This window comes from Gobius niger (genome assembly GCF_951799975.1).
Source record: "Gobius niger genome assembly, chromosome: 9".
NCBI lineage: Eukaryota > Metazoa > Chordata > Actinopteri > Gobiiformes > Gobiidae > Gobius > Gobius niger.
Window position 1 is genome coordinate 6286841 of NC_136860.1, and position 18630 is coordinate 6305470.

Genomic DNA, 18630 nt, shown 5'->3' on the forward strand with positions numbered 1-18630 from the left:
CGCTACAGAACACACACACGTGACACTCACCCAGGATCACTCCGGCCGGGGCTGGACAGCAGGTGGTTAGCTGCAAACACAGAAAAGGTTTAGATCCGAGAATAACGTGTAAAAGACATACCCTCACAGTGATTGGTGTGTGTTTAAGATGTGTCCGGTGCATGAGGGGTGGGTTTATGCGATATCCAGAGCAACCGTTTTATTGTCCATCCCCAGGGGCGTAGCACCAAATTCTGGGCCCTGGGTACAAACTATCTTTTTGGACCCACCTCATAGTTCTTTAACCACATAACAGTGGTTTGACAGTGCAGTTGATTTATTTTCTATTATAACTTTATTATAAACAGCGACCTAAAAATCTAGATTAGTCCTGGATACATTGTTTTGTTTTTGTTTGTTGTGTACTCGATGTTTGACTTGAAATTTCATCTGGATTGGCTTCAGTTACAGAAATTGAATAAACTTTAATCTCGGTAGTGATATAGATATTTAAATTGGTGGTGGAATATTCAGCCACATTTAGTCTCGCACCATATTTGAAGCCGGCTGAACCATTTGGCACATTTTTAAATTCATCCATCATTATTGTTTGTGCAAAATTCTGTGTAGCAACCGTTGTATTTCAGCCCGGTTGTGTTCAATTCTTATAGTATCAATTATGAGGAAACTTAGAAAGTACATTACAGAACGCTTTTTGCAGCACTTTTTAGGGCCCCCACCCTGCTCTGGGCCCTGGGTACACAGTACCCTTTACCCCCCTCACAACAAGGCCGATAGATCAGAGTAATTGTGATTTGTACAGTGATCTAAATCACTTGCAGACTAATATCAATATTTAGGCATTAATATTTAAGAGAAGATTGATAAACGAACTGCAAAACTGATACAAGAAACAGTAGAGATCGAAACTTCAGGGTTAGCAGCTAAACAGAATAAGATCCAAAAGAGATGCGATGTCGAGTCAATTCTTAACATTCTTGCAAACCTATGGCGTCCCTGATACATATTTTTGCTGTTAGCTTTGCCGATGCAGATGGGGTATTTTGTGCTTATTTTATGATGAAGGAATTTGAAGAGTGGCTCTCGGCCTCTTCACAGAACTCCCAGTGTTTTCTTTGTGGAGCAGGCTACGTCTTGTCATGAGCTCTGTTCCATGTGTTGCTTTTCACACTAACATGGCGGCACATTAATTTTAAAGACACGACCACTGGACTGTCTCCTGAAGAAATACCTAAGAGCTCCCTCACATATCTCTGCTCATCGTAACCTCACGTGAAATTTAACAGCAAATTATACAGTGAATATGTGAAATGGATGCAGTTAGCAGGTTAGGAACCATAGATACAGATGGCCTCTCTGGAATCGCCCATAGCATGTTTGAAGCAGCCAGAGGAAAAAGAAAAAGGATAAAAAAAACATTTCATATCTCCACCATTACTGTAACAAATGCTGACTTATGTGTATATTTTGTTTTACTTAATAAAAATACAGAGACATGGAGTGGAGCAAAATGGCTCAACAGCCCATAAGTTCTTAAAAAACAGACAATGCTAACCAGGAAGAAAACATTAGCTTCATGCTACATGTGCTAACATTAGCAACAAGTGCTGTTCACTTCTACTAAACAATTTGCTGTGAAAAAACATCCATATGGACTAGATTTTGGCTCGACTTGTGTCGCACTGTGTGTATCTTTTGCCATGCTGTGACATCTTCCTCATACCTTCTATCCACGATAAATTACAATAATTTAGAATTTGAGGTTGTAATTTCAGATGGAGGGCAGATGCCTCCATAAGTCAATGGACAATCCATGTTTTTTGAAAGAAATAACAAAATAGACAATTCATATGGGTGTTAGGGCTAGTGCTTCCCGTTCATTTTCCATTAGGATGATCTCAGACCCATTTGAATAATCATATTTTAGAAAGATTACGTTCCTGATAGATGATCGAACACCGCGTGTTAAATACTGAATCTAAGATGTAAAAACTACGGCGCCCTTTAGATAGGCAGGCATGTTTGTCTTAAAGCTCAAATGGATTTGATGAATAATAACATTTTAAATAGTGCAGCGAATATCAACAAATCTGCCTAAAATCAACCATCTTGTTTATAGTTATAGAATTTTATTTAGCAATTTATTTGTATTTAATTAATTATTGTATATTAGCCCTTAGCTTCAAAACAGCCAGCTGACCTTTCAACACACATCAAGTTATTAACAAAAACGTTCCAGGAATTTGGAGTCCACCATGGAATCTTTAGAACTGATGATCATTCAAACAGCTCATCTCCAGAGGAAAATGAAGAGGACAAGAAGTGCTGGCACTCACAACTTCAGGCTCGCTTTGTTCACTCTGCCAGTTTTTAGTTCAATGTGGATGAGCCCAATAATAACAAAGACATTAAGTACATGCCAGGTCCAAATATGAGCTATTGTTTTTCCATGTCTGGAAACTAGCGGAAATTTATAATAATGATGTCCTTTGTCTCAATCAATTTCTGAATTACCTGTTCTTTCATTGGAACAATCAGAAGGATTTTGTCAACAACTTATAATTTTAACACAGACTATACTCCAAAAAACAACAACTAATTGGCAAATGAAACCCAGGCATAATTAAAATGTTCAATTGTAACACAAAGACACCGTGACACTGACTCAAGGGCTATACTTTCCTTTCCCAGAACCTGTGTGCATGCAGCAGGCGGCCTTTGTGACGGGAAATCAACACTAGTGACAGGTACACAATATCCTCTTTTGTTTGCTCTTTTCCTTTCCTGCAATCCACTGCAGGAGAACATGCTCGGGACATGGATGGCCCCTTGCTCAGCTTATGGCCTTTGTGCGAGGGTTTAGGGACGCTATTACTGAATACTGACTTACACGCTTTAAGAGGACTCTAAAAGAGAAGGGTCTCATTCACTAATAGACTCGTCTTCCGTCTGCAGTTTACATGCCATTCACACATCAGAATGACATCTGAGTGACACTGTCTGCAGTCTGGAATCCGGACTTAGAGTGAATCTCATTTACAGTAAGGTCCTCGACAGGGGTGTCCTCTATCCTCACCTCTTCTTACCTTTTGGCTCCCGGCTTTATTAACTGCTTTGTCCCATAATTGTTTGCTTTTTGAAGGGAAAAATAGAACGTCACTGTGTCTAATGTCAGTGTGAGGGGAAATAGTGAATTTTGTGGCTTGTAGTGCCATGACAAAAGAAAAGGTGAACATTACTTGCAGTCAGGCTACTACAGTAATCTCCTGGGTAGGGAATTAGTTGACTGGCAGCAGTGGCGAAAAGGGGAATCTCAAGTGTTCAAAATCTATTTGCTGCAAAGACTAATAGTTATCCAAGTTTTGACCAGATGGTCGCTAAATATAATTATATATTTATAAGGAGGCCCTCTCATTCGCTCTTTAGGTAGCTCTGTTGAAGCATTGCTCCGTAAATAACTTATTAGTACAAAAGGGACTACCTCTAAACTCTATAAATTGTTACTTGATCAATTGACTGATCCATTATCCAAAATTAAAAAAACTTTAGGCTGAGGACTTGGTTTTGGACATGTATCCGGACAACTGGGAATCATGTTTACATAATATCACTACAACGTAAAAAGAAATTGGTAGCAGATTTATTTAGCTTAATAATAATAATCTGTTCCGATCTTACAAAAATGTGCAATGATGCTTATTCTGAAAAGTCAAAAACCACCTTGAGCGAGCGGATAAACTTATAATGCGAAGAAAGGGTTTTAATTGCAACATATGGCGTTTCCATCACTCATTACTTGTGCGAAAGTTCAAATGTGCATTAAAATCCAGTTATGGAAACGCAGTTATTAAGATCAGATCACAATTTGGGTTTTATCATCATACTTGCCCTTATATACATTTCCCTGCAAAAGCTTTCTTTCTACATGCACTTATTGAGTCACTTTTTAGCAGATTTTGTTTCTTCTTCCTGAACGTAAAATGAAACTGTAAACATTTAGGTAAATACTGGAAACTCACTCTTTTCTTTAAATGTTTCGGAATACGTATCATCTGTAATTACTAAGTTACACAAGTGCCTTCAAAGCAAAAGCCGCTCTTGGCCCTTTTGATATGCAACAGTAGCTCATAGTATAGAAAAAAAAGGCTGAGACTCGAACATGGAATGTTACAAAATGTGAGAAATTATAAAAATGATAAAACCTTTAACACTCGTCTTTGGCCCAGGCGAGACACTTCTGACGCCGTCTCTTGTTCAAGAGGCTCGACATAAGGAATGCAACAGCTGAAACCATGTCTTGCATACGTCTGTGCGAGGTGGTTATGGTAAGCACTGACTCCAGCTGTAGTCCACCCTTTGTGAAGCTCCACCAAATTTTTCGTTTCACAATCACATCATTTCCTTCCCTTCGCCTCTCTGTTAATGTGCTTGGACACAGAGCTCTGTGAACAGCCTCTTTAGCAAGGACCTTTTGTGTCATGCCCTCCTTGTGCAAGATGTCATAGTCGTCTTTTGGACAACTGTCAAGTCAGCAGTCTTCCCCATGATTGTGTAGCCTACAGAACTACTGAGAGAACATTTAAAGGCCTTTGCAGAGGTTTGGAGTCAGTTACCTGAGCAGAGTGTGGCACCAGGTGTCTTCAATATTCAACCTTTCACAATGTTCTGATTTTCTGAGATACTGATTTGGGGTTTTCATTAGTTTTCAGTTATAAACATCAAAATTAAAAACAATAAACACTTGAAATATGTCCGGAATGAATGAATACATTATAAAAGTTTAACTTTTTGAATGAAATTACTGAAATTAATCAACTTTTTCATGATATTCCAATTATATGACGAGCACCTGTATAACACTTCTAGATTTAGAATGATTACCTAACTATATTTCTTACAATGATTGAGTGACATGAATGCACCCAAACAACGGGTGCTGACCGGCATTAAGCAAGAAGAAGAAGTGACCGTAAAACTGAAATTGTAACATATCTATAGAACCAACACAGTGAAAATAACAGGTATCCTGAATGGAGTGTTCCGTTCCGGGAGGTCCAGCCCTCCCTCGGTGCAGCAGGTGTGGGACATTCCAGAGCACAGGACGCATTCATTAGGAGGCTATTGTGTGGAGGGCCTCATGCATTTCTCTGCTTACTATGAGGCACATAGGTGCTCACACAGGTGTCCCGTGCACTCACACAGGGACGTCCTACAGACGACACACATCAGGGACATGACAAGCCCCAAGCCTTGTCTGTAATCAGGATCCACTCCAGTCCAGACATTTCCTTCTGGGACAGTCTACCACAGCTCTACACTATGGCTGTGTATGGCCTTTATGACATCTTTAATCTGTAAATATTCAGACTCATTGTCACTGACAAGCTGTGTTCCTCCCAAAGCACAGGGGGGAGAAAAGGCAAAAAGCAAGAAAAATGCCATCAAAGAAAAAAAGAAAAGAGGTTTGCAGACAGGCAATATATAAATAAATGCCTCTTGTATAAATCCCTTTCCCATAGAGCCTACCTCTACAGCAACTAGCAACACAATGACAACTAGCAACATTATCCAAACACACACACATTTGACCAGAGGGAAAGAAGAACACACACACGGTCATTAGTGCCATGGACAATGACTACGTTATATTATCCGTAACCTGCACACACAACTTACGACCAAAAACAAAACACAAACAAATCCAACCCACTGAACACACCACGTTAGCTTACAGCACAACAATGGCCTCATCAAAAAGCAAACAGACACGAACAAAATAAAAAAAATAAAAAAAATTCACTCACCCGTGTGAAGTAACCTTTAGCTGAGCCTTCTGCTCAGCAAACTCGTTCACTACAGTGTTAAAATCCATCTTAAAACACGCTCTGAAGGCAACGAGTTGGCTCGGGAAACGTAAAGGTCAGCAGGGGGCGCTGTGCATGCTTATAGCCAGGGCATCATCAGTCGCACTGGAAAAGTTAGCCTGGAAAAGTTCACTGCGCCATTTCTCTGATAAAACAAGACTTTTTCCACCTGAAAAACCCATGGACAATAGCCGCATGTAGAAAACTGCCTTTTTTGTGTGGCATTTGTTCGCTAAAGCATGTGTCAACAACGCAGACTAAAGCAGCGGTGTAGGTGCGCTGCTTGATGTCACAATGATACAAAACTGTCTCTAAAATTCCAAAGTGTAAGCCCAGCTTGACATGCGCTATCCTCACGTGCAGAGAAATAAAAGAAAGAATAAAAGAATTTTTGAGTGAGTGGCACTAACCTTCAGCTCCCAGAGACAGGTCATCCTCAAAACTGCAGCCGTTCCTCAGCCCTGCAGCACAACAGACTCACGTTTACTTACTCATTTCAAATAACACCGTCGAGTTCTTTGGCCTCTACAACGCTCCAGGATCAATTGTTTTGTAGGGTTTTTCGTATGACCTATATAACTCACTTAGATCCACTCTACAAACTTAAAGGGGCTAGACGCAAGTTAGCCAGGTTATACTCACTACTGCCACCTCAGGTCATGCGTGTAACTGCAGCTTCTATATTAAGCTCGTGCATGACGGCACTTCGGACCCGAATTAACAGCTTTTTGAGTGACAGTGCAGGATTTTAGAGGCAGTTGTGGTGAACAGGTCTGAGCTCATTCTACACATTAGGACATGGCTGGAACATGTATGGGGAAGGGAAATACATCATTTTGACATTTTTAAACTGCGTACAGTCCCTTTAAGAAAAAAGCCATAAGAATTGTTCATAATGTTGGTTTTAGGGATCATACAAATGTGCTGTTTTTAACATCTCATGTAATGAAAATTTAGGACTTGATTGAATTTAAAACTGTAGAGTAGTAGAGAACAGTAGAGAAGGAAATTATCATTTAAGAAGAGAATTTGTGATGAGAAAACATTGTGTTCACACCACCTTTAAAAGTATGTGTATCTCTCAAGCAGGAATAACATTGTAGAATGAGTTAGATAGAAGAGACTAAATGGAGCAAAACTCTAGGACACTTTAAAGGGACTATACAGTTTAAAAATGTTAAAATTATGAATTTCCCTCCCCCTACATGTTCCAGCCATGTCCTAATGTGTAGAATGAGCTCAGACCTGTTCACCACAACTGCCTCTGAAATCCTGCTCTGTCACTCAGAAAGTTGTTAATTCGGGTCCGAAGTGCCGTCATGCACGAGCTTAATATACAAGGTGCAGTTACATGTATGACCAGAGGTGGCAGTGGTGAGTATCTAGCTCCTTTAAAAGAACGTGTAAAGCCATTATCTTTATAAAGTCTGTTAGTGAAGTATCATAATTGCTATTACATTCATAGATAGGCACACACTTGTGTTTTTGTGTGTGGTTGCCTGGATATGAATACCGTATTAGTATTATAAAGAAAGTTAAGACCCTAATGTATCATTGAGCATTGACCCCAGGAAGTTTAGTGCGTTTCAGATTCATTTTGTGTGACCTTAAAGTGAGGTCAGCTTGTTTGTTCAAGTTTTTCATGACTATGGACAAAAACACATTACATATACGTATGTATAATGTACGGATGTACTGTATTTTCCGGACTATAAGTCGCACTTTTTTCATAGTTTGGCAGGGGGTGCGTCGTATACTCCGGAGCGACTAACATGTGGATTTTTTTTTTTAAATTCAATTATATAATTTTGCCACTAAAGGGCACTGCAGGCTAATCGAGCAGCAAAAAGAAAGCTAGGAGTGAGCGAGAAGCGGAGGTTACTTTTAGAAGAAAACAAAACAAAGCTAATCACGGGCTAAAAGCTCGATGGCCACGTTTAGACGAACGACGAACGACTTTGGGAGAGGTTTGTCAACGGTGCAGTGGTATGTTCCTTATGCTTTAGTTATCTCTGAACTGTTTATGTGACGTTAACATAACAGACACCTGTTTTGATCCCATTAGGCATTATATGGCTATGTGCGTCTTATACTCCGGAGCGACTTACAGTACGGAAAATATGGTATACATGTCATTTTTTCCCCTGTCAATCTTAAGTGTATGACTACAGGCAAATAGTTTCTATTTCTGTATGATTATGCCGAGCTTGTACACATGGGTATATTTGGTATAGCAAGGCTGAGCGATATTGAAACGTATGTGTGTTTTTGTATGATCAGAATGAAGTCTCAAGTACCATACCGTGTATTTATTTTGGTACGACTGTAAACGATAAATCCTTTATGACATTTTGTACGATCATAAACGATTTATATTCATACAAGCACAGACTCATGCATCGGTTTCTTGCATGAGTGTAGCTGAAAGTTAATGTGATGTTACTTGAATGAGAGATAAGGGGTAGCTTTATTATAAGTACTCCTTGTGAGCACAATAGTCTTGCTTTGTTTTCTTTCTTCTGTAAAAATGTTTTAAATACGTTTCTGCTCAAATGAATAAATAAATGAAAATAAATAAAAAATGAAATGAACATATGCGTCCGTGAGCATTGAAAACCTACCAGAAACTGCCTAACAACCTACCTACCTAAAAACAATAAATCCTGGAGCATCATAGAGGCCTCTGTGATGGAAAGTGAGGGCGCCATGCTAACTTACTAAAAAGTCAAAAACGTACAAATAAAAAGCTGCTGTTGTTTTCCCTATGGCTGCACCGATCAGATACTGGAAAAAATATGATATTGGATAGCGGCTTCAAAAACACAACTGTCCCCAACTAAATCTAAGTGAAGGACATGCTGTACCTCATTTTCGAGGGCAGAACCAGTAGAATTCAGTCGCACAAAGTCTTTCTCTCTTTGCTCTACAGTTTGTTCACAAGGCTAGAACATCTGCCTGACATTGGAACCTTACGCTAACATCTGGTACACAAGCCTTCATCAGGTTGAGGTTCATTAGTCATTAAATCTAACACAAAAGTCTATTCCCAAGTGATGCTGAGTTGGAGGAGTGGACCAGTCCCTGTCAGAGCGCCATCTGCTGTCCCGGTGGAGTGTGAGTGCATACCTCTGCTCGGGGAGCCGGTGTGCTCGTCCAGGGAGGCTCCGATCGGCGTCCTGCGCAGACAGAGGAGGGTTAGGAACTATACCTCCTGAGTTGAGCTAACTGTCCCAGGAGCGGGTGTACTTTGCCTGAGCATGGCGAGGCCTCCTCCACGCTGACCAGGCTAAAAGACGACACTTTGTGAAGCCGCTCTCGCACCGGCGCTCGCTCTTACACAAGCGGCGGCTCTTATCAATGGGACAAACTTCATGACGGTGCGGTTACGCAACGCTTTATGTGTGTGCTTAGCGCCGCTGTTTGCTAAGACTCTCACGTCGCTCTGCAGCCACCATACATGCGCGCGGCTGCCATGTTGGCTCCGGGTCCTGTTGCTACAGTAACGCACAGCCACACTCGGGAACCTTCCGCCGGTGACAACAAGAAGGCTGTAAAGGCCGTTATTGCGTGTCAGGGGTTGAGAGAGGATGTGTAAACTACTGCAATACTTTTGTGTGGACATACTTAGTCCTTTTCCTTTTCACACACACACCCATCCGCTCCGTGGGCTCAACCACGGGTCAGTCGCGCAGACAAGTGTCTCATTAAGCCAGGGGTGTCTCACAATAAAATGTGAGACAGAGCACATTTTATTGGTTAGTTAGGTTAGAAACAACTAGGTTAGTTAGGTTAGAATTGTGTCGAATTATTACATTTCAAATAAAAAGGACCATCTCTGATATTTACTGATTCAGAAAAAAGGCCAAGGGCCAACAAAAATTGGTCTGAGGGCCGTATTTGGCCCCCGGGCCGCACTTTGGACACCCCTGCATTAAGCTCATCAACATTCTCAAAAAGCATATATTAATGCAGTTTTTTCAGGAAATTGATTTTTAATCAATTTTTTCAATTTTTAACAATTTTAAACATTTTTCAGCGATTAATCTCATTTTCGCAACACCGCAACAAGACTTGTGTTATTGATAATTCCATTTCGGAAATGAGATTTATTATTTTGGTAATGAGAAGTTGTACTTGTAGTATGTTTTTTAAAGATATTGTATTTAAATTCAACAGTGTAAATTGCAATCATATATATATAGTATATATAGATATAGTAAAGGAAAGTTTATTTGTTGAGCACAATTTGTACAATTCAAAGTTTTCAATAGCATTTAACATCACAGCACCTAAACATACTGCTCAAGTAATCCAAAAAAGTTCATTAGGTCTTCTTGAGTTAAACTGAAATCAGCCCACTGTGATGTTGCTGTGATGCATCCTGCAGACTGAATTACCCAGGGTTTGGTGCTGTTGTCCTACTGGTGGAAGTCGGACCAGTACAGAGGACAGCAAACACTTGGAGAAAAGAGGTAATTGAAGTTTGGAAACATGCCTCAGGGCAGGTATCGGGATAATGCATCTTTGTGAGGTACTGAAGAAGTCAGACTGGAGACAGTGGCGTTGTCCAACCTCCAACGGTAGGAAACGGCATCATCGTGAATCAGCCGGTAAGTCATGTTACAACATCACTTGACCTGAGGAAAACTGCAGTCCACCTGGCTGCCTCCACCTAATGGCACTGTTTTACAGTGCTGCAGCCTCCCAACCCACAGGCGAGGAAAGCACTTCTCTTTGGTCCTCATGGCGGGAGCAGACATTGCTGCAATACTACTCCCTGGTGGCCAGGGGAGACTCCAAAAGAAACTTTGTAAAACTGATTCCAATGGAGACTTGCAGCTCGCAAGCTCTGCTCAAAAGCCTGGCTCCAAAGAGTTTCTTTTATTCTAAAACTTGTGACCCATGTGACAATGCTGGGCTTGGAGAATGAGAAATGTGGTCGTGGACATTCGCATTTGGTTTGATAATTTCACTCATGTTATCGTACAGACCCAATGCAAGAGGTATACATTTATTGTAAGAACGTATACATTTATAGGGACTATAAAAAAAACATTGTATGTTTAAATTTTTCATGCCACCTTAACACATTGAGGCTGTTTTGGGGATTTAGCTGTAGAGTGCCAACAATCCAGACAATTTTCCATCATATTTGTAGCACCACAGCGTATTCTGTGTTATAGCTATGGACACAGCTATGGCTCATTTGAAAGGTGAGACTCTAAGCTCTCCGTAGGTGAAAACGGTTTAATTCTAGAGCCTCGGCTCCTGAGAAATACTAAGTTAACAGAGGCTAGTTTTGATAAAAATCACAGATTTTTTTCTAGATTCGGAGATAAGGGTTTTTTTATCAAGTTTTTATCTTCAACAAGCCGGCACTGCTATGGGAACAGCATCAGTAGCATCAGTGCCATCTGTGGCAGGACTGGTCGTAGGAAGATGGGAAGAGGATGTTATACTTAACCCAAGCAGGAATATACACTATTCTAAGATCAAACTTTACAAATGATGTGGATATGTGTAAAAACTAGTGGTGGGCCGTAATCGGCGTTAACGTGCTGCGTTAACGCGAGACTCTTATCGGGCGATAAAAAAAATATCGCCGTTAATCTATTCTCAAAGCTGGGTTGGGAGCTGGGTCTATACTCTGCTATGATGACTTTCACCGTGATATTTTATGCAGGGCTTAAAGTATTCCGGCCTGAGGCCTCTGGCGCAAGCAAAGTGTATCAGACTGCAAATTATTTGTCAGTTTTTTCCGCGCATTTGTGAAAAACTCGCCTTTCCCGCACTTCTTACGGTCCATGAATGCATCTCACGCGCAGCCTCGCTGTTACGTGATTCCTCTGAAACCAAAACAACTGCCACGCGGATGCTGGAGCTACTTTTGTTATGGATTAAGTTTTGCCAAATGGACGCTATGACCAGACGAGTGAGAATCGGCTAAAGAGTCGAAGAGCAGCAGGTTCTACGACTGATCCACAGTGAGTTTATTTACTGTTTCTGTGAGAACAGTCGGGCTAACGGGGTCGCATCACCCGCGCTAAAACAAGCACTAAAAGCCCCGCACGAGAGCGCGGTGTCGGACCTGCCCCGCTACGCGCCTCCTTCTGCAGCGGTGAGACAGGTGTGCACGGTGAGACAGGTGTGCACGGTGAGACAGGTGTGCGCGGTGAGACAGGTGTGCACGGTGAGACAGGTGTGCACGGTGAGACAGGTGTGCGCGGTGAGACAGGTGTGCACGGTGAGACAGGTGTGCACGGTGAGACAGGTGTGCGCGGTGAGACAGGTGCGCGCGGTGAGACAGGTGCGCACGGTGAGACAGGTGTGCACGGTGAGACAGGTGTGCACGGTGAGACAGGTGTGCACGGTGAGACAGGTGTGCACGGTGAGACAGGTGTGCACGGTGAGACAGGTGTGCGCGGTGAGACAGGTGCGCGCGGTGAGACAGGTGTGCGCGGTGAGACAGGTGTGCGCGGTGAGACAGGTGTGCGCGGTGAGACAGGTGTGCGCGGTGAGACAGGTGTGCGCGGTGAGACAGGTGTGCACGGTGAGACAGGTGTGCGCGGTGAGACAGGTGTGCGCGGTGAGACAGGTGTGCGCGGTGAGACAGGTGTGCGCGGTGAGACAGGTGTGCACGGTGAGACAGGTGCGCGCGGTGAGACAGGTGTGCACGGTGAGACAGGTGTGCGCGGTGAGACAGGTGTGCACGGTGAGACAGGTGTGCGCGGTGAGACAGGTGTGCACGGTGAGACAGGTGTGCACGGTGAGACAGGTGTGCACGGTGAGACAGGTGTGCACGGGAAGGACACGCTGCGACACCCCCCGAGCTGCTGCCGCTGACCCGCTGTAAAAAGGGAAACGTAACGCCTTCATATTGAACAGAGCCTCGCACTGTCACAAATACCCGATTCGAGTCTATTTGTTCCGCAAACGACGCACACGTGGCGTGAACGCGCACACGTGTCAGTGCGGCCGGTGTTGACCCACTGGACACAAGCTGAAAGTGGCTCCAGGTCATTATTTTACAGCAGTTTTCCTTCAGGCTCAGGCCCAATAGCTCCAGCCAAATCTAACCAACAGCCTGATTAACAAAACATGTAAGACACTTAATCCTTTACTTACTAGATTATTTTCAAAAATATTACACTTTATATTTTGGTCTATACTTGTATTTTACCTCCCATATATTAAGTGTTTGCACAAATTGGGAATACATTAGGTCCAAGTGCAGAGTAAATGTGTAATAAAAAAGTTTAATAAAAAATATTGGCCTAGGCTACATTGCCTATATACAGTAGCCTCTGTCTAACGTTTTTCTTTTTTCTTTTAAAGTACCGATAAGAGCACCATTAAAGTCCCGGATCGATAAGGAGTATCGATAAAAGTCCTGGTCTAATGCACCACCTGACTTGAGAAACTCGTTCTCAAAGACTTACTTTTAGTCATTATTTGGGTAGCACACATATTCTGAATGGTTTCGGCAGAATTCAAGCGAGACATTTTAATCTAGATTAATCTATTAATCTGCGGCTGACGTCCTTTCCTAGATTAATCTAGATTAATCTAGATTAATTTCAGAATTAATCTAGATTAATCTAGATTAAAAAAAATAATCTATGCCCACCTCTAGTAAAAACCCACCAACATTTGCATTCAGAAAAGCACCAACAGGAACATGAACAGACCTCAGACCTCTCTAACATGGCTGACAACAACTGGGACGCACAGATGTGGTAATTGTGCTGGAACAACACAACAAATACAAAATCTTTTAACCATCCACATACTGGAAGAAAATTTAGTCAAGTGAAAGTCAAGTAATCAATTGTAAGTCCTCCTCTGTCCATGTGGCTTGCATACGTTATTCAGACAAAAAGACAATTAAAACAAAGGATCTCAGAACACAAGACTGCTATTAGAACAGGAAATATAGACTATGCTATTGCCAAACCCTACTGAGGCCCTGTCCTAATCCCCACACTGCGCCCTCCTCTACAAAGTGTGCACTTGTTTGAAGTGCACGCAAGGGTTTGAGTGTGCAGGTCACAAGTGTGCAACAATTGCAGAATTGGGACAATGCGGCTGACGTCCTTTCCGGACCTAAACTTAAAGTTTAATTTAATTTCATCCGGCCCTGTGAAAAAAAAAGTAGTAGTTAATGAGTTGACGTTAAAACACATTAAAAAAAAAGTATATTGGACAGGGGCGTCGGACTGGGGGGGTAAAGGGTACTGAGTACCCAGGGCCCAGAGCAGGGTAGGGGCCCTCAAAAATGCTGCAAAAAGCGTTCTGTATTGTACTTTCTAAGTCTCCTCATAATTGATACTATAAGAACTGAACACAACCGGGCTATAATACAGTGGTTGCTACACAGAAGTTTGCACAAACAATAATGATTGTTATTATCTCAGGCCCTGACACCCCTTTAAAAATGTGCTAAATGGTTCAGCCCACACACCGGCGTTCAGCACCGTGCGCTTCAACTCAGCAGTGACTTGAGGTGAACTCTGTAATGTCATGCTAGGAAAGACAGATATTAATCTGGCCTCCCTCTAATGTTCTTTTATTTAACAAAATAAAAGAATCAGAAAGCCAAATCAGATGCAATTTCAAATCAAACATTGACTTGAAACAAACAAACAAACAAACAAAAACAAATAAACCATGAACTAGTACTCATTGGATTGGATATGTGTTTGTATATGAAGCACTTTTTTGGCCAACCCATTTTGTCACTTCGTTAAGGTATATATAATAAAGTTCTAATAGAATATAAATGAACTGTATGTCAAACCACTAAACACGGCTATGTGGTCAAAGAATATCGAATATGAAATGTGAATTTCATATGGGGGGGTCCACCAAGATAGTTTGTACCCAGGGCCCAGAATTTGGTGCTAGGCCCCTGATATTGGATATTAGTAATTTATTTGAGCTCGCTGTATAATTTTATTTTAAATGTAGAGTGGGTAACCAACTGGTATCTGGTAAGTTTTATGTTTTTATACATCCTAAAGTTTGTTGAAGTGAAAAGTTAAAATTGGATTTATACTTGACGGCACAAAAAAAGTATTGAAATTGTTGCATAATGTCCGTAAATACTGGTGCGCAAATCATCGTAATAATTCATCAGATATTTATGCTTCTTTCCAAGTAACATGGCAAACCTTGATTGTATTTACAGATATACAGCAAAACATAAATTAAAATATTTCATTAAAAGTATATTTTTTTAGCACAAGATCCGCGGATGCAGCCATTTTTCTGTCTCTTTGGTCTGTACCGCAAAGAATTATGGGCAATAATGCTTCGCCAAAGTCCATTGGGACGCGAAGTGTGGATCAGGGGCACAAAGGGGGCGGGGCAAAAGACCCCCTGGAGGATTGGGACACCCTACGCACTCGCACCCATCATCGAGAAGGCGCAAAGGAGGGGCGCGAGGGTGGAAGTGCGAGTATTGGGACAAGGGGCAAAGAAGCAAATCGCGCCCGGTTCTCCATTCTTTGGACAAGAGGGGACAATATCCTTAAAAAGCTGTACCAAAGCAAAATGTTTTGGATTCATACTTTGAACACTATAGCACCCCATGGACTGAATGATGATGTTAGTTTAAAATGTTTTCTGGGTTAAATATGTACGTTCTTATTGTCTGTGTACAAAGCACTGTGAGTTGATTGGTTCATCTGTAAGACCTGGTAGACACCAAAGTCTGAGCAACCAGCCTGATGGTAAACGCTCATGTTGTATGACTATGTTGTAACCAAATAAAGAACTATGTGAGTATCTTTGTCTGGATATATGAACTACATCGATGTGCTACCCTTTACATTTTTTCTATAATGTATAATTTTTTGGGGCTTTAGCACTCTGAACATTTGAAGTGAAGGGACAATTCCCCTTCCTGGATAATGTATTCACTACACACAAAACGTTCTAGTACTAGCATTTAGTCCACTGTAATAGCGTAATTTAGTCACTTTTGGGGGGTTTTCACCGACAACCGACCACTTTGAACGATGACACGGTCAACCACCGGTCAAACAGTCCTCGGTTAACATCGGCTAAACATGAACATACAATACTAATAATGGTTCACACTGCTATTGCGCGCTACAAGCCTCTATTACGCTACACAAGAGATGCGCGGGTCGGCTTTTTTTCTGATCCGCTCTAACCCGACCCGCTGTAAATCAAACGACCCACCCGACCCGAACAAAAGTGTCTCCGTTAGCCGACTCTGACCCGAACTTGCACACATTAAAAAACAGCGGCCTGAGTCACGCTGCAGCTGGCCATCACTCAAACGGGCTGCTGAGGAACCTTTGAAATCACCATGGACTTACCAGGAAACGTCATGGACGACTCTTTATACAGAGTTTGGACTAAAGTGGAGCAGCCTTTACCTGACGCTACGAGAAGTTGCTCTCCTCGGGTTAATAAGATGCTGTGTCTTTCATTTTAGTTTCACCTTGCTTCTTGTTGATGCATTATTTTCACACATGTGCGTTTGCATGTGCTTATTGTGCCGCATTTGTAGCGGTGATCAAAGTCATACAGAAGTGATAGACCAGGTGACATCTAAACATAACATGCTAATGATATGTTTACCCCATGAAACTAAACATTCAACTACACACAGTGGACTTTGTGTGGCATCTATGGATAAGAATGCACTGTATGTTGTAAGACAACAATGCTAGGACAAAAACCCGACCAACCCACACCCGAAGTTTGCTATATTTTTGAGGTAACCGACTGAATCAGTGGGCCCCGTGTAGTGCATTACTACACTATACTGTCGTCATTATTCATTCACGCCATGCTCAGTGGTCGGCACCTCTGACCACCAACCACCCACTCATTCACTACATACATTCAGGCCTATTGTACATGTTTTTAGTGGTAGGGGAAACCGGAATACCTGGAGGAAACCTACACAGACACGAGGAGAACATCCGAACATCCATCCATCCATCCATCAATCCATCAATGGTTTTGTATAGCTCAACATCACAACAGGAGGTGCCTCACAGGGCTGGAGTAAACATTGAGGCAATAAAACAGAGCAATAAATAAGACAATGTAAAGTTCAGGCGAATTAAGTATCGAGGCAAACGTAAAGTCCAAATAAGCGTTGGGTGTGCCCTCTCCTTAGACATGCAACAAGCAAACTCCACACAGAAAGGCACCCTCCGGCCAGGGATTGAACACGGACCTTCTAGCTGTGAAGTACGAGTGCTAACTGCTATGCTACTGTAGCATGTACGATTAAATATACTGGTTCAATTGGGCTGGACCAGAAGCTAGATCCGCTCATGGAGGTGTAGGTGTAGAAACAACACACAGAGCCTTATTAAGTGGAAACCGGGTATTTACAAAATGTACATATTTACATTCCTGCAGGAGCACATAGACAAACTATGGTATAGAAGTACAATGTGTTTTCGTTACTTAGACAGCATGGTTATTTCAGCAAACAACAACCAGCATCAAACAAAACAAAACAAAAATAGGTCAGTCCAAAAACCCCAAAACGCGTCGCTCCCGCCTAACCGACACTACGTCCACAATAAGTTTGAATTCTTACTCCATTACAAAGAATGGCTTAGTGTCCATTGGGGTTATTTCCAAGTGTGAGTTAGTCCATACGCGTTAATAGTTCAGTTCATGTGGACGCGGAAGGCGGAGAAGGAAAAGGTGGGAGAGGACTGCGCCACAACGGCTCCTACCAGACCGCAGAAGAGGTTTGGGTTGTTTCTCCGGGCTCTAGGCTCAGCTCGCCATCACAAGTGGACTCGACAGGGCAACTGGTCTGTTCGGATAAACAGGACCAAATCAATAAACATCGTAAACATCGTAAACGAACGCTAGCTAGACTTTTTTTCTTCTTCCAGTGTACACACAACATGGGTCTCAAAACACCTACAAAGTGTGTTGCGCACACACATAAACATTACAGGTATCAAACATGACAGTTTCAAAACAAGGCAATGCGCTACATCAAAACAACACATTGATGCATCAACTCACCGATTTCCACTCAATAATCTGTCCCACAGCGAGAACCCCAGCATCTGCGGCGGCGGTTAGCGGACTTCTACAGGCGTGGAATGTACAACGAAGGTTTAGTTTTTTAAATCAACGAGAACTACAGCGAAGTAGAGCGAGCTTACGAACCTGTTGCAGCCGTCCTGTTGCTTCTCTCCCACCTTCTGCCGGAGAGAAGAAACAGGAAGCTTGTATAGGAGCCCTACTGTGATGTGATTGGCTACGGACATCTCGCGAGGGAAAAAGGTGCGCGCGGGTGTGGTCACGTGTTGCGGCCACGGTAGACTAGAAATTTCATATTTAATTTTATTCTAAAAAGGCACGATTTTATGTGGGTTACATCCTCCCGGCCTAAAATCTTGCACGTCCCGTTGCATGGTAAAAGAGTTGGACTACGTGAAAAAGGTCAGTAGACTATTAGTAACGACTGGCTACTAACGCGTCGGACAAACTCTGTAACATTGTTTGAACAACGGAAATCAACGGATTACCACGGGAAACATACTGTAATCTTTTAGGTGGTGCTCTATGTCGTACTGAACGTCTGAGAGTAACGTCACCTACGTCAATGTCATCGTCGGGTTGTTCGAGAGGATTCAGTTCTTCAGGAGGATCGTCGGCAAGTATCTCGTCAGGTTCAGGTAAGTTGGTAGGTATGTCAAGTAAGTCATTGTCATTTTCAGGTTGGGTTTCGACAGGTTCAGCTTCAACAGTT

At 42.2% G+C, this 18630-nt stretch overlaps 1 protein-coding gene across 1 annotated transcript in view; it reads right to left on the minus strand.

Moving 5' to 3' along the window:
* Positions 1-15: 15 nt before the first annotated feature.
* LOC306967809 (protein ITPRID2-like) overlaps positions 16-18630 on the minus strand; it is a 45852-nt gene continuing 27237 nt past the window's right edge. Inside the window, exons 5-7 of the mRNA XM_079562999.1 lie at positions 8991-9040; positions 6275-6325; positions 16-70 (exon numbers count right to left, since the gene is read on the minus strand). Coding sequence (XP_079419125.1) covers positions 27-70; positions 6275-6325; positions 8991-9040 — 145 coding nt within the window. The 3' untranslated portion in view covers positions 16-26. The remainder of the gene's footprint in view (positions 71-6274; positions 6326-8990; positions 9041-18630) is intronic.